Below are 24817 nucleotides of genomic sequence, written 5' to 3'. Positions count from 1 at the left end.
AAGTATCATGGATCCTTTTGGGAAATAGCTTGAACTTGAGAACAATAAATATAGAAGCAGAGGGGACCAGGAGGAATTGAACCATCAACTGTAATACAGGCCAAGATTTCTGACACTTCTGGTTTACTACCATGCATGTTCATGTACATGCACACGTGTAAATAAAAATATAGCTTTATATCTATGGCTTCAGCCATGTGAATTTTACTGGGGCTGTGAGTGGAGTCAAAGCAGAAGACGACAACAGGGGATACTGATTCAATTCGCTTTATTACTCTCACAGTTCAAAACCAAAACTAAAAAGGTAATACTTATAATGTAATGAAGCTTCATTTCTGGAAAGCAGCAGTGATATTTTCAAGTCCAAAAACAGGTTTAAAGAAAGATTAGAAAACTACCATAGAAAGACTAGAAATGTATCTTACCTATTTTTTATATATATATATATATATATATATAATCTTTGTATTAAGAGAAACACATTTCCAAGAAATTTAAATATACATGATCTTAATTCCAGTTGTAGCAAGAAGCCTCTTTCACCAAGCAAGAATATCCAAACATACAAATGGAAAGCAGCTAACATGACACAGTATCCTGAGCCATGGCAGATGGACAAAAATCTAGCACATAAGAGGCCTGTATAGATGAAGTTATGGATGATTTATATGAAGTGGTCTTCTATTGTCTAAAAAGTACATCAAGACCTCTTTATTACTGATGATATAACTTTACCTTCTTAAAATAAGAGTCTACATTAACCAGAGTAAACCACTGCTAAGCTCTTCCTTAGAGGCAGAGTTGTGTTTCAGACTCACTCTGTGCCATTAGTTTTGCTGTTTGAATCACATTGAGAGATTCTCTAAGCTTAGTTTTTCTGAAAGATGGTCACACTACTGGCCTTGACTTGATCCTTGGATGAAAAATTGCTCTGGTCCAACATGTTAAACCACACGTTTTTAATATTAATATTAGCTTCCACTGCCTGTGTCAAGAATTCATTGAAGCACAGGAGACTTAAATCTGTGATAACTACCTAGAAAACAAAACACACAGCACTTCTGCCAGAGGGGAGAATATCAATGTAAACTTACTCTCAAAAGAACAGCCAAATAAAATATTTGCTATCCAAATACAGACATGTTAAATCAGCATGCTTTTGTACATAATCGGAGGACTCTACAGTAGTCTCTTGTTTGACTATGCCTTGGGCAAGAGGCAGCAACAGTTTTAACAAATTAACAGCAGAAATTCAACTGATATGAGAAATATCAGCTAACAATGAAGGAGCCTATGAATTTAATTTTGCTTATTCTTAGAGCCAGGATTGTTATAGTACACACCATCTTCACCAACCTCACTCAACACTTCAGTATGGATAAATGGCAGCCATCATTCAAAAGAGCAGTAAATTGGGAATGACAGCATGAAATATACCCAATGTTTGTAGTACACATTCAGAAGAGAAAAATCAAGAGACTGCTCCTCTCTACCATGTGATAGGAAGTTGCATTTACTAACTGGCTATACAACAACCTTCAGACACTCACTTTTACTCAGCTATATTCCTCCTGCATGCTAGAAACATGCAGTTACTGTTGGATTAGTATTCTTTCAGTTCTCCCACCAAGAAAGCGAAATCAAAAAGCAAGTAAGAAAGAAGAGTAAGAAAGAAGGCACAGAGACACTGGAAAAGAGATGGGAGAAGGACAAAGGGTTGTAAAGAGCACTTTATAAGAGGATCTGGTCCTTCTTTCTCTGCTTTCCATCTATCCTTAGCGTCCTGGATCTTTGTCCCCATTAAGGAAGCTCAGCAAAACTCAGGGTCTCCGTGACCACATCTTTCCACACTCCTTTTGTAACACTGTGCTAATTAATCCATTTGATAGCCACCCCCACCTTCCATGAGCATCTGACCAAAGGAGCACTGCAAATTGAGATCCACATTCCTTTCTAAATTCCGTTTTTCTTTTGGGTTTTTTACTGTTTCCTTTATAAACTGATACCCAAGGATTACAGAAGAGGAAGACAGCACAACAGATTACTTGGGAGTTATCTAGTCTGTTGCAGCCTTATCCCACTTTCCTTGAAAAGCATCATATGGACAGGTTCTTCATCCTACTGTTTCCTACTTTATATGATAACAACCATCACTCCCAACCCATTTCAGTGCTGTAGCTGATGTACAGATCACGCTGTTTTCCAGAAAAATACAAACCATCACACTTGTGGACTATGACCATTTGCAGAGCACAACAGGAGGAAATATGATTTGCTGGTAATCTTTAATTCTAACTACCAGATCCAAGCTGAATTGAGAGCAAAATTCTTTTTGTAGTGTAGTTTCCCACAAGTGAGATTTACATACTAGCTTTTAGAATTTCCTTGTCTGTTTGTTCCTCCCCATTTTCCCAAATTTCAGGCACTTTTAAACTCTCTGGCCAGTTTCTACCAAAAACAACACTTAAAAAAAACCCCAAAAGGCGGGGGCAGGACTGGAAGATTGTTAAGGAAAATCTGGCAGTAAGGTAAGGAAAAGGAATCTAAAATTCTTGTTTGTACTAAGCCAAAAGCAGAAAGCATTCATAATTCCAAACTCTACTTGGCAAAAACTCACCAGCTAACCAGCCTAACCTAGAAATGGTGTTTAATCAGGATCCCAGACCAGCTGTGGCACATGCCCAAAGGGCACACCAAAAAGGTCATACAGGGATTTCAGGTCAATGGCCACAAATCTGAAGGTAATCAACCTCAGTTCTGGATCACATAACACGGCTGAAATATGGAATTTCGCCTCTAACTCCCCAGAGAGCAATGATTGTTTTGGCACAGCTTGTCAGAGCAAATGTGCACAAATGTCCCTCTCTTTGTTTAGACTGCATTAAGGCAATTGTAAGTATAATTGGGGTCCCACTCACCATCTGGAGTTACACATCTCCTCCCCTACATAGCACAATCCTTTCCTTTCACCAGGGTTAGCGTAACTTGCAGAGCAGGAGTGAAAACTGGGACAACTTTTTCTCTCTATCAGATAAGATTTTTTTCCAATCAGAAATACTGGCAGTTCTGGATTTACAGAAAATTGTGCAAGTTACAGAAGTCACATCCGCCACTGGCAGTATCCTTTACTGCAATGGATCCCAGAGCTGACACTCGAGTATGCCACTGTTTCAGCTATACTGCAGATGGGGGCTTGCTCTGCTGTTCATACTCCAGTCATGTAGCTGTATTTTTCTTCACAATCAAATGCTAAAACTAGTATGCCCAGACTTCAGTTACCGAAACCATTAATGCTATACAGCAGTGGCAGTGCCTCCAAATCAAGTTCCACCTCTTCTCACACTGAAACTTTTTAAGCAGGCTTGCAAAAAAAAAAGTATTGGTTCAATTCCTAAAAAGCACAGAGAAAGAAAATCACTAACAAATATGAAACCTGTGGAAGTCATATGGTGATGTCCCCAAAGGAAAGAGTTTACAGCTAGATCTCTCAGTTTGTGGGGAATGTGAGGGAAAAAAAGAATTCTCTCCAAACAGCAGGCACACCAAAAAGCCCTCTTGCTGCAAAATAAATGAAACTACAGCCCACTGTGCACCCGTCCCACTCTGCACCCTTGTAAGTATAGAGGACAGAGGCAAACATACAGGCATAGTTTGCACGAATATGAAAGCAACCTTAATTATGTACATTCTTCCCTCAGCTAATCTATTCATCCTGGTCTCAACTTCTGGGCAAGCAGCTATTAAGACCTGCCTGAAAGCAGCTCCACCATAAAAAGAGCAGCTTTTGTTTGTTCTTTCACTCAGGCCTCTGCTACAACTGTCCTTCTAGCCAATATGGATCAAACATGGCAATCAAAATATTTTCAGAGCTCAGGAATACATGCCACAACTCTCCCAAAGATTATGTAGAATCTGTTTGCAAAAGCTGGAATTTTAAACTGAAAGCTTTAACTAAAGTATCAGTCAACAGTGTGTATTCTTATATATTTATATAATTTGCTTTAATTTGGGATTTCTGCATACCTTCTGAATTAAAAGCAGCATTTTTCGTTATTCAAAGCAAGCAAGCAGTGCATTAGAGCTCAATCAATTCACTGCACAATGCTGACCCATCCATCCTTCCTTTTGAACGTTCATTCCTCTTTCCAAAATTCTTAGAGGATCCCCTGCCACAGCTGGTTTCAGATCAACCAGGATCTCAGGTTGCCATGAGGTGCCTGACCAGCCTGCAGGGCAGCAGTAACAACTTTCTGCTCAGAGCTGGAGTTGCAGCTCAGCACGAGGTTGGCCTCCGTATACCTGTGCACAAGGTGGTACTCAGTACACTAGTCACTGCCAAGCAGCTTAGGAGCCTCTGGCTTATTTAGTGAAAACCTATCCTTAAAAAAAAAAAAATCATTTCAAGAGAAAGGAACAACCATTGCAAATACACTTTTGTCTAGTTCTACAAACAGATATCCCAAAGCTTTTGAAATATGCTATGTGTCACATCAGTTGCTCCTCTTGCACACTTAGAGTATCAGAATTGTAAAATTCCTCGCAACTTGGTTTTCTTGTATATGAGCATTACAGAAGCTGTGGCTTTCTGTCTCTTACTTGGAGACCTGTGGAAGAAACCTACCTTTCTCAAGAAGTACAACTCAGAAAATAAATCTGTCATAGATTTAACCTATTGTCATTAAACTTGTTACAGATTTAATAAAACGCCTATTTTAATACATTTATATAGCTTTATATTCTCTAGTCTCTCCACTTTGTTTACGCAGTAAAGTTCCCTTCCTAGAAAAACTTTTGCTTTTATCAAGGAAATCACTAATCTAAAAACCTTACAAAAATTTTACAAAACTCTGAAAACAAACTCCACTGGATGTCCTGATTTTCTTTGAAGTGACTTTGTTTGACAAGTACCTACTTACAGCTTAGTAAGCAGGTTCACCTCTCCATCTTCACTTTACAAAGTCCTTTTCTCTAATTCTCCATGCTCTGAAAGTTTTAAAGTTTCCTTTCCTATTTGTCCTCCCTTTAATGATGGTCACTTGCAGGGTTATAAGACTACACTGGGGGCTCCTTTCTTAAGTTTACACAATGAAAAATGGAAGTTGAATCTTTATTTAGAGGACTGTTCGGAGGTTTTCCATACAGGAAAATAGAGAACATTTGTACAGTCGCTGTAATGATTAATGCAAAAATGTCAGTCAAGCTACAAATCTGACAGAAACAAGTTAAACAGTATTTTCATTTAAAAAACAGAAAAAAACCCAGGAAATACTTCCATAGGGAAATTTTTAAGCTTTTCTAATGAGTTTTGAAGAAAAATGTACTCTTATTGGTTGTGATAACTATTATAACACAATTAGATTGACAATAAAATACAGTATTGGCAATGTATTCGGTGCTCATTTTGTTAATGAGGTGGGTACTTAACCACATGCATTTATATAGTTATAAAATATTTATTCACAATTAAGAGAAAAGGCTCTTTTGCAGAATAAGTGTCCGCATGTGGAAAAAGCGGCAGCATTAAGATGTAAACTACTTTTTTATAGCTTTGAACCCATTACAAGTCTGAGCCAAGTTTAGTATGTCTAAAATTTTTGTTTTGAGACCACTTGTGAAATGCAAAAATTTAAGTTTTTAATCTGAAAACTAAAAACTCATGCCAATTCTGTGAGGTTCAAACAGTAGTAAATCCTATTTTATACTGTATGCTAGCCTCCTGATCTGTTTAAATGGATAATGCCTCCTCATCACTTTCTCCAACAATAACTTGCGCTGCTAAATTATCAGAGCTGATGCAGGCAGAGAAAACAAGATGACAGTTTAGTGGGGGGTTTTTGTGGTTTTTGGGTTTTTTATTCCTTTTATACACATGTACTGGCACAGCTAGGATACTCCAGCAAGCCCACAAGAGTATTCCAAGCATTCATCCTCAAACTGTTTAAAGAACTTCAATTTTTAGAGTAAGGTATCTCTAGGCCTGCTCTAGCCACATTCCTTACACAATGTAAAGGAGAAGGAGTGTGAGTAGCAAGACAGGTTCCTAAATGCCTTTTCTCTGGAAAAAAAGGATAGCCAATAATGCTGCTTCTTGAAGACATGCCTGACACACTAATTTACATAAACCTAAACGTGCCAGGGCAGGGTAAAATTGCAAAATGTGAAACACTAGAAAGGTCATGGGCAGCAGTTTTGTTCATAATGCTGTCTTGGACAATTAACAAGTTTCAGGTGGTTTTCAGCTATGTCTCATTCATGGCTGGAGTGTTGTCGAGTCCCCAGAGTAACCTGAAACTAAAGTGTAACGTAAACACATAAAGCTGCTTTGCTTTTTTTTCGCCCGCCATCCCCTACCACCCTAGGCTGCAAATTCAGTGTTGTCTAACCAGTCACTTTTGGTTGATACATGATGACTGTCACTCAAAGCGCACCCCTTTACAAAAATAAAGGTACATTCTGCCTTTACATGCAAATCTACATCTAAAAAAACCCCATAATTACTTCTACAATGCCTTTTCTGTGTTACAAAAATATCTTTGAGTCCAGGAAGAGATTTGTATTGAACGTATTTCAGAATTTCAGATAGGTACAGTCAAATTCCACATTAAAGACCTTAACTGCAATGAAATTCTATTCTGTTCACATCCTTTCTTACACACAGAGATCATTTTATTCTGCAGAGACAGATCGTATTCAGTACCTTTAATAAGACAGACAATAAATTTAAGAAAAAAATACTATAAACACTTCAATAAAGAACTTTAAATAGAATAGCTGCCTACATTTAGGATAAATTTGTGACTTCTATATGATGATACATTATAGTAAAGCTACAGACTCAGGAGTCAGCAGCAAATCAATTATCTTTATTTCACTGTCATGGATGATATAAAACTCCTGCTCCCGTCTGCCCTTCCCGCCCAGTGTAAGTAGAGAAATAGCGTATTTGCAGCAAGTTACTTCTGTATTCAGGATCTTCCTCTCTTACTTCTCCCTGCAGAAAATAAAACTTGGCTCTGTCTCCCTATTAACTATGAATAATTCTCAATTCCTTGAAAAACCATATACCTAAATGCTCCAGATGGGCAACATAAGACTAGATACTCTCCTGAATTCTCATTTTCCAATTCCCCAATTTCTGGCACAGAGCGTACTAAAGCTAGTTTGCCAAATCAGCAGATGATTTTAAAACACTGAAGAAAACATTTGATCTAAATTTGCATCTGTTAACAAAATTATTTAAAATTACTTAAAATAATTTTATAGGCAGATATGCCTGGAGGCAGGGTGTGTGTGTATGTGTGTGTATGTTTGTTTTCTTGGGTTTAATTTGTGTATTTTTCCACGAAGATTCCTTGCAATACAGACTGACAAATTGACACATTTAAATTCGCTGTAACATCGCAGTGAAAGAGGACTTCTTAATATCTAAGAGACTATTGAAGATACTCTTATTTCCAAAACACCATGTTTCCTTTGGTTTTGCTAGTTATTTTCTAACCTTGCTATTTTATCCTCCGAAGGCCTGAATAACATAGAACTTGAAAGAAAAAGATTGAATTTTTAACACTTGCAAGCAGGGAAAAATAGACCATCTCACTGTTTCCCACTACAATAACTCCACAGGCACAAGCGATTTCAAGCCCATTTCCCAGGCTTCCAGGAAAGTCTGATTTCCCTGGCAGTCACCTCTTCGTATGCTTCAGCCTTTCAAATCACTTGATTCTAGTAACCTGTAAAGCTAACTCTTCTGTCTGTTTATAGATGCCATCATACACTGTACATGAATGTTTTCCCCTTCTTCAAAGAAGAGGTAAAAATACTTCCTTGACAGTCTTCCACATTGTCCTAGGTGCAGGCTAAAGCTGGCATCCTGGAGCCATGAGGAAATTATTGTCCCCTAAAGGCTGATAAAACCTTAAAGAGACAGATTTAGGAGTGAAGAATGGTGGTGCGCGTTTTTTTGGTGGTTGGGGTTTTTTTCCCCTTATGTTATTATGTCAATACATAAATAACATGGCCATAGAGGATTAAAAAAAAAATCTTAAGTTTTCCTTTAGCTTCATAAATAAAATACTCGTTTTTCTACATAGGTCTTACATTCTGTATGCTGCAACTTCTCTTTAGGATGTAACCCAGTAGGACTGGGAGAAAAGGGCATCTCTTGATGCTTTCTACAATGCAGGATGTAATTTCTGGTATAGGGATGGAGTTTATTTATTGTAACATTTGTTCAAGTATAATTTCATCTTTGTGACTAGAATAGCATCAAGCTTCAGGTAAAAACTTCAAAGCTGAAGCGTACCTGGAAAGAAGCAATGGAATACCTCTGATATTAGGGGTTCACAATAGCCTTGGGAATCAGGTTAAAATGCCACAAAAGGACAACTGATGTACTCACTACCAAAAAAACTACAGAATGTACTGCCCATTGTCAAGACTAAAGGCAAAGTTAAAACTAACTCTGTTCCGTGCTTGCTGCACACATAGCAGCAGTTTGATATTATAGGCTACATCTATGCCATGACCTCTTCAGCAGCCATGAATAATATATTCCAAACCAAACACTTGTTTGTACAAACACTTGTACAAAGAGTTCTGTATGCTTTAGAACACACAACCATCAGAGGCTTGTACTCCGTAACTCAGCACATCCCTAGAAATATACATCACTTGATGCAAAGACTATAGACAGAGAAGGAGTCAAATGAAGACTGCTAAATAAAAATCGCACCCTGTCTGGCTCAAGAAGGCCCAATAACAGAAGGTGCTGGACACTGGGAACACACAGGGAAACATGCACGTCTCCTGGCTTTCCGTACTTTACTAAATCTTCCCTAGGCTTCTGCTTTTGGTCACTGTTGGAGACAGGACACTAGACTAGATGAATCCTTGTTCTGATTAAATATTATTAAATATTCTTAAGTACCCACATTTGCACATCTACCGTGTCTCTGTTACAGTTTTATATATTGTATATATGAAATTAGACACATTTAAATCTGAAATTAAAAAGGCAAGACCTTTTATGAGCTATTAAAATATCATAAAGATTCCTTTCTTTGACTAATACCTTTTATGTAACTAATCTGCTACCTTGAAGAATTTCTGCAATTTTGATCTTTCATCTAAACATCAAATATTATGCATACACACATATATATGTATGAAGTTCTACTTGGAAAGCTGGATGCTCTCCTGTGCAACAGGTCTCCCTCTGTGAGCCAGACTCTGCAATTCATGAGGTAACTGGAGCACACTTTAAAACTGAAGCTTCATTCTTCATTTCTGTATCAGCTCTTTAGAAAATTAAATACTTCTCTTCAGTCAATACATTCAATTATGCCTATGCCACAAACAGCTCAACTAATTTACATGAAAATCCTATCATATTTCACGTACACTGGTATTTGAAAATTAAAGTCTAACTAACTACCCTTCTAAAATGCAGCCTTTAAAACTAAATTCATATTTGTTCTAAAGGCATCCGCACTCCATGATTTAGCTCCATCCACATCAGAAGAAAACACTTATGGTATTATCAGTACTACAAGAAAAACACAGGAACTATTACCTTCACTTGCCACAACCACAGGAATCTGAAAAACACACTCAATTATTTTAGAATTTGGCATCTCTCATCATCCTGCACTAAGATTGGTGATGAATCTCCAGTAATTTTTTTTTTTTTTTAATAAATTAAGGGAAAGCAATCTCTGTGCTTTCCACAAAGTCCACTGTTTCCACACTGTATTCTTTCAATATCTAACAAAGAAAAAGGAAGAACCAGATATTTTGATCAGTTTTGCTAGTCTTGGAAAACTAGTAAAACCCCTCCTATTTGGCTCTACTATAGACACACATCAGAACAATCGGGGACAGTGGGAAACTGAGCAGTAAATTCGTACCAAGAGAAAAGGAGACACAAGGAAAGAGTATAGGCTTGCAGTTGTCAAGAGAAAAATGTTCTGTGGTTGCAACAGTGGATAGGGAAACAGAAAGGTACTTAAGCCAAGAAACTGAAGTCTCAAATAATACCAAATTTATTGCAGAATAAACAGCACTATTTCTTACCTCACCCAACAGGGACAAACAGGGACCCTGATTTGTTTGAGTTTTACAGAGCTTTCAGGAATGGTGGGAGACAAGATGTCCCAAGTAAACAAGTGTGTGACCTCAGGACTATTTTTGATGTGCAACACTAGGCAGAGAAGCTATCCAAACCATGATAAGATTGAGAACAGACACATGATAATAGTTTAAATAAGCTTGTGTCCTGTCTTTTCTCTGGAAAGTGTTAAAAACAAAACAAACCAACCCCTACAAAACAGAGTTTCACCATTTACTGGGATAGCATATCATTCAGCTACTGCCTCCTTAAATTCTTTATATGCCTAGAGGAACAAGTGCTCTTTTCAGCAGCTCTCTGAAGGCTTAGCTAAAGGTTACGCCATTTTGGATGGACAAGTAACTCTCTAGCTGGTAAGTGACCAGCTGCCTATTTACGTACATAAGCTAAGGAATTTGCCAGCACTAGAACTCAAATGCCCTTTTGCTGCTTTTAAGTCTTCTGCATTGAGAACTTGTGTTGGAAACAGTTAATCCTTTCAACAGTTCAGTCTGGGACAAAAAGATGATTCTTTCTCTGTTGTGTGTCACTGTGAAAGTTTAAGGCCAGTGTTCTTTAAGAAAGACTATTAATCCACTTGTACCAGGAACAGAGCAGTGACAATCAGGTCAATTTATCACACTAAATGCTGCGTTCATTAGGCAGAAGTCATAAAGTAACAGTTTAAGTACAGATTGAGCTACAATGGACAATCAAGGAGAATGCCAACACCTCAACAACTACAATACTTTCTTAATAAAGGAGAACTTACTTAACTTTGCAGAGTCATAATTAGCTAGCTGTCCAAATAAAACCATGAATTTAGTATGATAAAGTCTGTCATATTTATGTAATTCTTATTTCCAAATATGATTTCAAGGAGAAGTCCTCTTACTTCACTTTGAATTAGTAAGACAGGACTATTATATCCTCATCAGTTAGCATGATTGAACTTTTTTTTTAATCTCAAATAAGCCACACAAATAAGTCTGATGACAATATAAGTTATTTCAATTTCCTCGCAGTTGCACACATCTGCCAGCTTGGCAAAGCAGCACCATTAATAAAACCCCATATATACAATACTTGGCTGACAACATTTCATAATTTATAAAAGGCTGACTCACACTGAATGATAGATTTCTAACAAGTCAGACAAGTGAACCAGTCATTGTCCATAGTCACTTTTCCTCATGTGACAGGGGTTACCATCCCCAGAGCAGGACAGCAAAGCAGCCAAGTCCTACTACAATTTTCAGACAGCTCATTAAAATAAACCAAGAACAATTTCCATATGAAACAAAATATAACAGAATCCAGCAAAATTTTACAAATTCTTGTGCAAACTCTCTTCAGTATAGTGAAACATGAGGAAAGCCTCTAAAAGTAATAAATTTGAGCATATGCATTTTGAAAGAATAGAAAATACAATGTCAGTTTTCAGTAATGAATCTCAAAGTACCAATCAATTTGAGATACACAATTAAATATCACAACCAGACCATAAAAGAGTATCTTTTATGTTAGGCAGTGATTTAGAGTAGTAATTTAAAATTTACTAGCTGTGTAGCTTCTAGAAATTATACTTTCACTAGTGTCTTTGTACAGTCAATGGTGATTTGCCTTTTAGCTACCCCAATATAATAAGTGCAGTGACTTACCATTCTTGCTGACATCCAGTTCCCTGAGATTAATGAGATTTGCAATGGATGCTGGCAATGTGGTTAGATCATTGTCTGGCAAACTCAGCTTGTGCAGAGACTGACAGTTAAAAAGTTGCTATTGAAACAAAGAAAAAAGTGAATGCAACTTTCTCTTAGTTTCCTCTATATAGCTTTTGTTTTTAATCCCTTTAAACTTCTGACCTCACAGCTTGAAGGCCAGACTATTTAGTGTCTTTGACTACAAAAACTTTATTTAACTAGTTTTATTCAAAATTGACTAAGTTTACAATGCTTAGGAAAGCAAAAAACTGCAAACAGTCAGAACAAGCCAGCAGCTATGCTTAACACTTCCTACAAATTCCTTCCAGTATCTCAGAAATTGTGACCTGTAGTTACACACAGTCCTGCAAACATCACAAAATATTTTCCATAATAGACATGCCATGTGATACTCCAGAGGTAGTTACAGTTTCTTCAAAAAAGAAAAAAAATAGGTTGATAGATGCATTTTTTAAAGGCAAATAGTTCTGGAACACAGGATTTGAGTAGGTATTGATCTTCTCTAAAGGTTTAAATTTTATTCTGTCATATCTTGCAATATTTTTTTTCCCTTCCTAGCTCAAGTACACAAAAATCCAACAAAACTATCGTGAAAACTAGTGAAAGTTTGATCTAAGGATATAGAAAACTATATAACATCTTCTGTATATGTGCATTATAATTTGTACCAAATATTAGCTCAGAGCCAGATCTCTCCCTATATGCAAGGAAGCCTATACAAAAGCCTATACAAGCCTATATGAGATTCTTACCCAAAAGCTTTACAAATTGACAAAATAGGGCAAGTAATATTAGTGTAATGGAAGAAAAATCTTCAAATGATATGTAGGAAGCTTACATATAGTACAAAATAAATATCTGTAAGAAAATGGTTGAAAAGGTTTTATCTGAACAATTTATGATGAATATTCCTTTAACAACAATTTTGGATAAGATCATTCATAAATACCTGGACTTAGTGTTCTTTTCTTTTAGAATTCTGAGGAAAAAAAAATCATAAAAAACCTGGAAGTGTTATATGACTAAAAAAAATTATCCCAATCAACATCATACCAATGGGCTTAGTTCAACCAAAATTTCCTGGGTGTCTCTCAATTACGAGGCCACTATTTCAACCACAGGCTGTTGAACAAGCCTCATTCATGTAATGTTTGCATATACCACCCCAGAACAAAAGCAGACATAAATTAGCAAGATGAACAGTTCAAGTAATGAGCTTTAACTTGCCTACTGATGTTTCCAGTTTCTCAGAAATGTGCACCTGTTAGAACTAGTTGATATCATTAAGGCTTTGAAGAGTTACAAGTTACTTAGGATATTATATGGGAAGGAGAACTTTGATGAGCTCATGTGTTTTGGAGCCATTCCTTTATTTCAGTACTTCAAGCAAGAATATATACTTAAAACTGAGCCCTGAAAACAAAAATCTGGACTCTTGGAATCATTAGAAATTTCCCCGATTAGTTAGGTGAAAGCAAATGCAGCACAAGGAATTGCAAGGTCCCTAAAGGAAAATGGGGGAGAGGGGAGTTTTGTATGGTGTTGACTTTGTAGTTGTTCCTTTTGTTGTTGTTCTTTTTTAATGTTTGCATATTCAGTGATTAAGTAAATCATTATTACTGTTAGTAAACACCAGAAGTCATATAATTAAGGACTATTTTACTGCAGAATTCCAATTTCTTCCGAATAGCAAAGTGAGAGGGAAAACTAAAACTGCTACAGTTTGAGCTTTTCAGCTCAAATGCACACCGTGGCACTTGGGATAAACAGGATACCTTTTCAGATGTGATTTAGCACACAAGATGAAAGAATTTCAAATGCCTGGTCACTTTTGAAACTGAGACTACACACCAGCACCTTGTGTAAAGCAAAGTCCTTCTCTACCACCATCCTTCTCTCCACCGCAGTTTGCTCATGCTGCGCCCTTGGCAAGTCAACTAAATTAAGGAGCTATACTGTAAGAACCGATTTTTGAAGTATGCTGGAGTTCTGAAAAGATTGGCGGCAATTAAAAAATAAAAAAAAGCCACACACACTGACAGGCCGTTTCAGTGATCAGGTTGACAAGACAGCCCCAAACCAGTTGTGTTGTGGCATACACAGGGCAGCAGACTGCAAAACAGGAATAAGAGCACACCACCAGGGGCAAAGAGGAAAGGGGAAGAATGGGAATGTCTTAACCAGGCTTCAGAAAGCTGGAGACAGCCTAATAAGTACCACACCCTTCGTCTGAGATGGCTTAATAGAAGCCTTTTTCAGAGTTAAAAAACTAAATAAAAGCCTGGATTAGGAAAAGTCACACACAGGTTGAAACTCTGGCTCCAAAATTGGCTAGGATAATTTCAAACATTGCAGGCCTTCCCTTACAGAACTATCCCTTCTATGAATAGTTTTAAGATTACAATTTCTGTCAAATGATTAAATAAAACACTTTTACTACGTCTTCACTACTCCCTAATCTCTCTGCTTGTTTCCTTTACAGTATTTGAATTTATATGTGAAGGTTTTTTCTTTTGAAAATTGAAAGGGTAGTAAGAAATAATGACCAAAATTACTTAAAAGCTGAAAAAAATGCTTAGCTTCTCAAAAATAAGCCTATAAGGATGACTTATTATAAGGTAGAAACACATTAATATAAAGCAAGTGTAGGCTATTATAGGTCCCCGCAGTTCAGCGAAGAAAAGCAAAAAGGAACAAACCATAAATGTTCAAGCAGTCTTTCTAATAACATGGATAATTTAATCTTAGACTAGACCAAGGCAAGTGGCAGACTGCCCACCTCTCAGTTTACTCACGTATCAAAATTGGATTTCATATAGCAAGTGACTAATGAAATCAAATGGCATGTAACAGAAAAGGAAGACAAAGCAGACTAACCATTTCTTCTGGTCTAAAATGCCAATATGCATCAATTTGATCGCTACAGTACAGTCTTTCTTCCTCTTAAGATTACTAAAAGGGATTTTTTAGAGGGTTATGAGTTTGGGAGGAAGATGTTTGCTTAGTTCTTATGATTTGGGAAATAGGAATTTAAGACAGGAAGAGTTCAGAAGACTTCCTTTTTTTTGGCTAAGAACAGTATTTTATTCTGTTTTTTAAGCATTCAGTTTTATTCGTCTCCAATAAAGAATGACAGACAGGAATGAAGTTCTGAAATCATCTGGGAAAAAAACTCAAAAACTGATACAAAGTCTTTAAAAGCAAGCTACTAAAACCTAAAGTGGCTAAGTCTAGAGTAAAGAAATACCTGCTTAGGAAGAGACAAGAATAAAATAGTGGAAGTTCTAAACTATAACAGACTTTGACAAAATGTCTAGTTTTAACTTATATGTTATTAGCTCTATTCAACATACAAATACAGATTTTCATTGATGGCTTCTCAGAAGCATTTACGGTTGGATTTTCAAAAGCACTCAGCTGATTTAAGTCAGCTTTACTGGAATCCACGGCTTCTGATACCTGTGAAGTTACTATCCTGAAATGGTTTTGCTTCCTTATTTATTTCATTTATCTTTCAAAAAATCCAAACCAGCAAAACCTGAAGTGCTTAGAGCAAACTTTCCAAAAAATTTAACAAAGCATTCTATAGTTGTCCTGCGTGACAGTGAAGATTTGCACACAATTGTGACAAAGCAATTTTAAATATTAAGTCTTTCATCTAACTACTAAGTTTTTAATTCCACCAAGATAGGACCTAGTAATGGAAACAAGTCTATTGCAACGATCACTTTGTACTTCTCAAAAGTTTCACTGGCAAAAATTTTCATTCTTTTCTCTTGTGTACTGCTAATTCAGCATGTAGCTTGTCTTCAGATTTCAGAACAAACAACAAATACTAATTCCTGTAATAAAGATGTAATCAAAGTGGCATTCCAGCTCTCTAGTTTTTGAACTTAAGTAATCTGAGATACTTCAGAAAGTCTCTTCAGTCACATACCGAAGAAGAAAGCAGGACTTCAAGTGAAGTGAAGTGATTGTAGCTATCTTTTGTGGGCACAGAGATCTGAGCAAGACATTAATCTTGCTTCTTCTAATCTTCATGTGTTATCAGAGATTCAAAATAATGCCGCAATTTGTTGAATACAGTTAGTCAGTTTGAACAGACACTGCCACAGAAGTAAATTAGCCTGCCTCTTCTGCTGTGTACCTCTCTTGGGCTGGATCAGTTGCTTAAGCAGTTTCATCCCAATTCATGCAGCAAACTAGTCAAGCTGGAACGCATAAACAGTCCTTCTACCAGGGCCGCTTCTTCTGCAACCAACATTTACTTAAAAATATTTGGCAAACTGCAGCCTAAAAGCTGAAGCAGGAAGCTAGACACTATCAGCTTCTACAATGTTGATGAAGTAACAGAGTTAATAAATGGAACTAAAAGAAAAACCACCCAACATACCTTCGGAAGCTCTTCAATCTGATTAGCATCTAAATAGAGTTCTTCCAAGGTCTTTTCAAAAGTAAAAATCTCCTTAGGCACCTGTTCCAGGCTGCAGTGAGAATAATCAAGCGTAGTGACTGTTTCCTCCTCTCCACGCAGGCAGCGGCATGGCACCAGCCGCACAAACAAATTCCGCTTTGTTGTCATTTTCAGGCACTGTAAAACAGAAATCAGTTGATTTAAAAAACCAAAACAACTTCAGAAATACGCACAACGGCAGCTTCTCAAACTTCCACTGGCTGCTAAATACTTTAAAAAGAAAGAAGTGTATGTATATACACCTGCAAATGTGTGTGTGTATACACATATATGGGGGGGGGGGGAGAGAGAGGATTTATTTATTTTATTTTAAACACAACGGATCTGTAGTGGCATTAAATGAGGTTAACACCTACAGACCCCAGAAGATGAAGTAAAAATTTAGCCTGTAACTTGTCACCTGCTAACACAGCCCAACACTGCAGAGAAGTAGAGAATTTTGAAGCAGCAGTTCTGAATTGTCAACTGTGTTTTTACAACATAGCTTATCCCTACCTTTACAAAAGCTACTGGGATGATATTTTTGGTTAATATAATAAAATCCACCCTCTACAGAGCATTAAAACGTAGCTATAGGAAAGCTTTTTTTTTTGTGTGGTGAATAAGATTAATTTAATGTACCTTAATTTCAAATCCCTCATTTAAAGACAGAATACAAAAAAAGAACCAGCATGGTTTCTACCAACTGTTCTATCTACAGTTTAAAAGGAAAGGTTTCCAAGTGCACAGATAAAGAAGTGACTTCTTTTTGCAACTCCATTCAGTTTGGAAAACTTCAACACATCTTGCTGTGCACACTGGAACTAAGGAAACGTCACTTTGCTATAGAAATGTATCTTTCTTCCTTTAAACTCAATCATTGCTACAACAGTCCCCTCTGGTCTCCATGGCTTCTATGATATTCCTACTCAGCAGGAGACAGCAAACCTAAATGGTGCAAACTGACTAGCTGATTACTGACAGCACACACCAGCCCTGTTCTGCCTCTTTTCTCCTCAGCAAGAGCACAAGTTTAGTTCTCTTTCCTCTAATTAGCAACAAATTTTCACAAAATTCAGAAACAATCATCTTCAAAACGTCACCTCAAGTTTCAAGTTTGGCTGAAATCAGGTGACAGACTTAATGCTTTTTCAGGAAGGACCAACATGTACAGAGGGACAACACGATCATGTAAGCTTCATTTCCTCAGGAAATTGGTCTAAAAATACATACTCTTCCAAAACAGCACTGCGTATTTATTTTCTCAATCAAACTCCAAATTAAAATATGCTTTTTTTTTTAATCTCCATTTTTTTGGAATTGCAGAAATTATATTTCAACTTCTGGATTGGTGACAGGAAACTTTCTTCGCTAAGTGCCAAACAAGTCTTTCAGACACATTTAGCAGACTGCACTTCAACTTTGAGACAGTATGTTATTAATACAGGGAGAAAATAAAATACCATGGCTACTGCACTATAGGAAGTCACAGGCTGCAAGACCCCTCTTCTTACTAAGACAAGAAAAAAAAAGTCATGCACTTGGATTTTCCTCTATGAGCAGCTAGCCTGCCAAGTACTTCACAGTATGTTTAATTTATATGACAACAGGTCGAGGGACTACTGTACTTTATTGTTTTCACTAAACAGAAGTACAACTTACCACTCAGGCTGGATACATCCATCCATTAAAAGGATGGAAGAAAACTCTTCATTAGAATAGTGGGATACCAAGACTTCGTTTTTTTAAACAGTGCTTCAATGTTGCTAGGATTTTGTTACAATGTTGATTATCTAGCAGAACACTTAACACTTCCCATAAAACTCCAGCCATGTTATTTAAATAAAGCGATCTAAAAATAAAAATATTTAACTGTATTGCAATGCAAAGAGTATAGAGACTGCAAATTCCACGCTGGGGATTTCCACAGAATAGGAAAGTCAGCAAAAGAGACAGCATAACCTCCTCCTGCTTCTTCCACAGGAACAGGCTCCAGCATGACATCCTCCAGCCACCCACAGCCAGCGGCCAAAGATGCTATGGAAGCTGATGTGCTCACTGGGCCAGAGCTACCCACGCCTTCTCCAAGCCTCACAGGCCGCACATGAAGACACAACAGGAATTCCACAGCCAACATTTACAAATGAAAAAGCCTTTAACAAAAAGAAATATCATCTCATTTTGTTATTACTTCAGAGATCTGCAGAGCTGTGGAAAAACACACCACTTCAGAAAGAAGCACCAACAGCAGTCTCTTCAAACACGAGTATCAACAGAAGAAACACAGCCCTTGGAAACAACAAGGACTGGAAGCAGAGACTGTTACGTGTGAGTTGATTAACAGAAGTCCGGCAGGGGAAGACACACCTATATCATACTAGCTGCAGCCATCAATAAGTTCACTTCGTCCAGTCATTTCAACTTCTGAGAATTATGTTTTGGGTTTCCAGAATGTGAAGAAGTTCACTATATGGTTCATAAAAAGTAATGAAGTAAGATACTCTTTTTCATTCAAATCCCTCAAAAAGAGCACACATTATACTGGTTTGCCCCCTCTTTTTCAGTGGATGTTCCTTTCATACCTAGTCTTACTTGCTCAGATCTCAGAAGTTTCTGAAGCAACAAAAAACTCGTAAGGCCTAACAATGCAAAACACACATACCCAGTTTTCCTAACTTATTCCTTTATTTTGTAAGAGACACCTTAAGCTTTTGGGGCAGTTGAGGAGGAAGGTTTTTTTAAAAGATCACATGCATCCACAGCACTGTAAACACAGATCAGTAGACAAACGCCTGTACAACACCACAGTGTTGGGTCATATCTCCAGTCAGTTATCATGTCAGCTAAAGTACCTAAATTCACAGCTCACGCCTCAAGCCAAAATAGTCAAACTCATATGGAAGTATCAAATAAACAACCCTCCCCTAAAACCATTGATTTGACCAACTTGAGCATACATCCCATTATAATGCTTCAAAAACCAGAACGAACCAAGAGAGCTTTAAGAAAATGTAGGAAACTACGCAATGTGATTTAGTTCAAATTTGTCTTACGTTTGTTCAAATTTTACTTCTACACATATATGAAGAACTGTTTAGCATTGGCATTCTACAACAGAGATGGCTGCCAATACTAGAAAATTGATGCGGAAGAATAGATGCAGCAAGTATTCCACACCACCACTCTTCAGCAATATGTTTATATATATAGACAGTCAGACACACAAACCCCTCCCTATCTGTCTGTCTGTCTACTTATCTTGTGGTCAGTTGCCCAAGCAGAAAAACTGTAATGGAGGAAAGAAAGGATGTACTACAGAAGAGAGTCCACTATTATAAATACCAAAGACAGGAAAATGTGATGTCGCACAGAACATGTGCTTTTCTTATATTGCTCAAAATAAGAACTTCTCCATGGATAGTTTGGGTAAATACACAGAAGGTAGAAGGGAACATGAAGTATACCATTGTTTCCCTTCCCACAAAACAGGGAAGTCTAGCAAGCAGAAAAATCTTTGTTTCATAATATACCACAACATCAGACCATTTGAAGGCATCAAATCAAACAATGTAAAATTGCTTTGCAGATCTACAACACTGTGATGGCTTACTTTTCTCCACCACTGAACAACTCCAAATTTTTGAGGCAGACCTACTAAAGAACTTAGAGGAGGGTGAAAAAAAAAAAAACCACAAACAAAACCCCCTTGTTCCCTAAACCATTAAAGCCTTGACACAAGTTTACCGCAGGTTCAGTGTTCACAGCCAACAGATGAAAAATTAGGATCTTCATACAGCTGGGGTTTTTTTACTTTTTGAATGAATAGGAAGGGAAAAACATCACTCAATAATCAGAAGCTTTTCTTTGTAATCATTAAAGGCTCAAAAGTTGGAAGGCGTAAGGTAAAATTAGCTGTGTTCTGTTTGTGAAGACTCAATCTACCACCTAAAAAAATTCAGTGTTAATAAAATACCTAGTTTAAATAAGTTTGCTAATTATAAACTATCAGATTTCTGATCATAATTTTTTTTGCTCCATGAGTCATTTTTAGCACTTATTTCACACCTCCTCTTCCAAGCTTATTGGAGGATCACACCTAAGGATCAGAGACGCTGTAGTATCTGTAGTAAACTCAAAAATGGATGGTTTAAACTACACAGATACATATATTTCAGTGAAGTGTAGTCTTCACTCATTCGTATACATTAACTGTGACAGTAATAGGAAACAAATTCCACAATAACCACACAAAATGGGACAAAGGAAATTGTTATCTATTGACCTGCGTATATCCTGAAGGTAGCAACAACTATGCAGACAGGTTTTCCTCTAGGGGTTCAGTGGTGGTGAAGGCTAATTATTCTGTGAAGTCTCAAATTTATGAGAAAAATTAAGTGTTTTCTGATATAAGTATGGTGGTGTATATAAGTATGGTATAACGGTAGTGCTTAACCAGTATGATCAAAAAGAGAGGGAGGGAAGAGTTCACAACTGAAAGATGTTTTGCTGTGAAACCGTACACAATTTATTTAATATAACCTATGCCAAAGCGTCATCTTTTTTTTTTGCCTTATATCTAGATAGATAGATATCAGTTCATATAGTCTATGCCATTTACGACCATGAATGACTTGGAGCACTTTAAAGTTTCAGAATTGATAAGCAAGGCCAAACTGATCAAGGGGTATTATAGCACTTGTTCAAGAAGGCCACAATAGCCAATAAAAAAAAATTAAAAATCAACTCTTCCATTTTGAAACTGAGGGTTCTCTACTTCCAGATCTATGCTTCCCCATCCCCAACTGATCAAACAGCAGCCAAAGCATCTACGACCAGCCTCTGATTTAATTATAGCTATCAGCCCTCCACTGTTAAAAGCAGTGGTTGACACTTGCTAAAAGCCAGTGACGTAACAAGTGGAGAATACTGTGTAATTAATCAATACACAGAAAAAAAATTATTGGAGAGGCGAGGGCAAAGCAAAGACTATAATTCTATCAGACCTACACTGTAACAACAGTGGACTGTATCTATGTGGTAGGTTGACTTTGACTGGCTGCCAGGTGCCCATCAAGATGCTCTATCACTCCTGACTTCTCTACCTCCTCCCCCTCAAGCGGTGCAGGGGGACAGGGAATGGGGGTTGTGGTCAGTTCATCACAAGTTGTCTCCGCTGCTCCTTCCTCGTCACACTCTTCCCCAGCTCCAGCGTGGGGTCCCTCCCACAGGAGACAGTCCTTCACAAACTTCTCCAACATAAGCCCTTCCCACGGGCTACAATTCTTCACGAACTGCTCCAGTGTGGGTCCCTTCCACAGGGTACAGTCCTTCAGGAACAGACTGCTCCAGTGTGGGTCCCCCGTGGAGTCTCAAGTCCTGCCAGAAAACCTGCGCCAGCATAGGCTCCTCTCTCCATGGGGCCACAGGAGCCCACTCCAGCACAGGCTTCCCACGGTGTCACAGTCTCCTTCAGGCACATCCACCTGCTCAGGCGTGGGGTCCTGCATGGGCTGCAGGGTAGGTATCTGCTCCACCATGGACCTCCATGAGCTGCAGGGGTCAACCTGCTTCAACATGGTCTTCACCACAGGCTGTAGGTGAATCTCTGCTCTGGCACCTGGAGCACCTCCTCCCCCTTCTTCTTCACTGACCTTGGTGTCTGCAGAGTTGTTTCTCTCATATATTCTCACTCCTCTTTCCTGGTTGCTGTAGTGCAGCAGTCTTTTATGCTTTCTTAAATATGTTATCACAGAGGCACTACCAATATTGCTGACTGACTCAGCTTTGGCCAGTGGTGGGTCGGTCTTGGAGCCAGCTGGAACTGGCTCCATCCGACATGGGGGCAGCTTCTGGCATCTTCTCATAGAAGCCACCCCTGCAACGCCCCCGCTACCAAAACCTTGCCACCTACACCCCCAATACAATCTATAAACGGTGAAACATTTTTACTGAATAGGGTAAAATCACTGGAAGCAGAAAAGCAAAGCATCGGTTTGAAAGACCATGACCAATGAAAGAAAGCAAGATCAACAGGAAGCTTGGATACACACTAAATATTAATCCAGAAGAGACAGCATCATCCAGTGGAACATCACTCTTTCCTGGAACTCTTTGATGATTCACTGCACACCCCCATCATTCAAGTACCTGGCAGCCCAACAGCACCTGCAGATCTGCCAGAACCCCATGGGACATTTTTGTTTAACCACACGTCTACCTTTGTTTTGATGAGCATTTAAAAAAAAAAAAAAACACACACAAAAAACAATCCACACAGCCCCCAAGTATCACATTTCTTTGAAAATTCTGAACTCATGCTTGTTACAAGTAGAATTTAAGTTCACAGTAATTTTGTTCCTAATCTCTGTTAATTTGCTCTAAAAGCAATAGCTTCACTGTACCATTAGTCCCTCAAATTTCCTGTCTGATGCTAACAGGATGTGACCGCTCATGCTTTAAGCTGGTGAATGCACTTTTTCCCCCCCGCAAGCCTTTCAAAAGGGTGTTTACCAGTTACATCAGCAGCAGAACTGAAAACAAAACCAGCTATGAGATGTTTATACAGAAAGGCACTAAGAACTAGGTACAAAAATATCTGGTCAGGTTCTTTTTAGCCCCCTCCACTATCTACAAACAAGTTCAGGATTATGGAGCTGAGGATGTGTAAACACAGGAAAGGGAAAGATTGTGTTGGGCAGCACGTAACCTAACATGCAACCCGACAAATACAAGAATCGGCCAACTGACAGAAGTCCGAACATACTCCTGTTGAAACAAAGAATTATGGGGAAAAAAAATTTTATTAAGAATTTTATTTAATCCACTAAAAAAAACCAAAACAAAACAATTACTTCCTCTACATTAAAATATCAGTAGGAAATGAAGCTTCCTACACTGGACATAAAAACATGAACCAGTCTGTCTTTAGAGATGTTAAAGGTTTTTGTCTTCCTAAAGCAGCAACACGCAACACAGAAGATACCAAGACAGACTATTTGGCTTGTTGAGGAAAGACACTATATATGAAAACTCACAGCACAATTTAAATCAATCTCTTCCAGCTAACGACAGCACTAGTTCTCCTGAATTTAGGGAAACTGTAAACATTTTAGTAATTTAAAGAACACAAAACATCCTTGGCTCTTACAGTAAAGTAAGAACACAATTATCCTTCATTCTTTAACCTCAGGAATGATTTGGCACCACTTGCTCATCAGCAAATCATGTAAAGAAGCTGGGGGTGGGGCTCTAAGGGTTGGTTCAGGCTTCCCCTAAAATCAATCCAGTCCTCTTGGATGGGAATGGCGGGGTCTTAATTTAACAGACAGCAACCAGCACCTTGGAAACCCTAGCTTGGAAGTTTATTTCTCTGTGAACCTTTTTCTTGTTCTCTTTAGGAGAAGAAAGTATGGCTCAAACCTGATGGTCACTAACAAGGAGCTGAAGAAAAGACAGCATGTACTGTGAAGAGACTGCCTCTTTGTAAGTGGCACTGGCATTCTCTGGTTGTCGAAGCCTCATTTGGAGACAATGCCAAGTTAAGGTATTTTCACCTCCTCCTCCCTCTTATCCAAGCTATTTCTTTCTGCCTTATCTAGAAAAAAATATATATTTTGCAAAACTGTGTTGGTTATGTCATTCATTGCACTGAATGAGACTGGCAAACACTCAGGTCAGTACAAATCAATGAACCGCAGTGCTGTGCTCTGGGGGAGAGAACAAGTGGTAGGAAATAATAGAGGTTTTGGAACCATTTAACCATTTTAATGTGAAGCTATAGTCTGAGCCTCCCCACTTCGGATATAAAAACAATGCTCAACTGCATCCATGGCTGCATGTCCTCATGCAGGCAGGGAACACCAAAAAAACCACACTGTACATGCTCACATACAGCATCAGAGCAAAAGAAATAAAAGGCATTACTCATGAAACAACAATGGTGAATGGTAACAACAGGAGGAGGAACATTACAGGAGCTTGACCGCTACAAATCAATGGGCCCTGACAATATCCACCCAAGGATGTTAAGAGAGCTAGCTGACATCGTTGCAAGGCTGCTCTCCATAATCTTTGAGAAATCGTGGGGATCAGGGGCTGTCCAAGAAGACTGGAAGAAGGCCACCTACAAGAAGGGCTTAAAGGAGGATCCAGGAAATTATAGGCCCATCAGTCTTACTTCAGTCCCTGGGAAAGTTATGGAACAAATCCTCCCGGGGGTTATCACAAGTCAAATGAAGCACGTGATTGGGAAAAGCCACACAGATTCACCAAGGGCAAATCGTGCTTGACAAACCTGATCGCCTTCTATGACAAAGTAACCTGCTTGGTTGATGTGGAGTGAGCAGTGGACATTGTCTACCTGGATTTCTCCAAGGCTTTTGATACCATTTCCCACAGCCTCCTCCTAGAGAAACTGACGAGTTACCGTCTAGACAAGTCGTCCATGCAGTGGGTGGGGAACTGGCTGACAGGCTGCACCCAGAGGGTGGTGGTAAATAGCTCCTGTTCAAACTGGCAACCTGTCACAAGCAGGGT

At 38.3% G+C, this 24817-nt stretch overlaps 1 protein-coding gene across 7 annotated transcripts in view; it reads right to left on the bottom strand.

The window, feature by feature from the left end:
* The window catches only part of ERBIN (erbb2 interacting protein), a 123009-nt gene that overhangs the window by 54071 nt on the left and 44121 nt on the right, over nucleotides 1–24817 (bottom strand). For all 7 annotated transcript variants that reach the window (XM_076362809.1, XM_076362808.1, XM_076362814.1 and 4 more), the window contains 2 exons: nucleotides 16223–16420; nucleotides 11767–11884 (listed from right to left, as the gene is read on the bottom strand). In XM_076362809.1, the coding sequence (XP_076218924.1) occupies nucleotides 11767–11884; nucleotides 16223–16411 (307 nt within the window). In that variant the 5' untranslated portion in view covers nucleotides 16412–16420. The remainder of the gene's footprint in view (nucleotides 1–11766; nucleotides 11885–16222; nucleotides 16421–24817) is intronic.

The sequence above is a fragment of the Aptenodytes patagonicus genome, chromosome Z (genome assembly GCF_965638725.1).
Source record: "Aptenodytes patagonicus chromosome Z, bAptPat1.pri.cur, whole genome shotgun sequence".
Taxonomy (NCBI): domain Eukaryota; kingdom Metazoa; phylum Chordata; class Aves; order Sphenisciformes; family Spheniscidae; genus Aptenodytes; species Aptenodytes patagonicus.
This window is presented reverse-complemented; position numbering and strand designations above follow the sequence as displayed.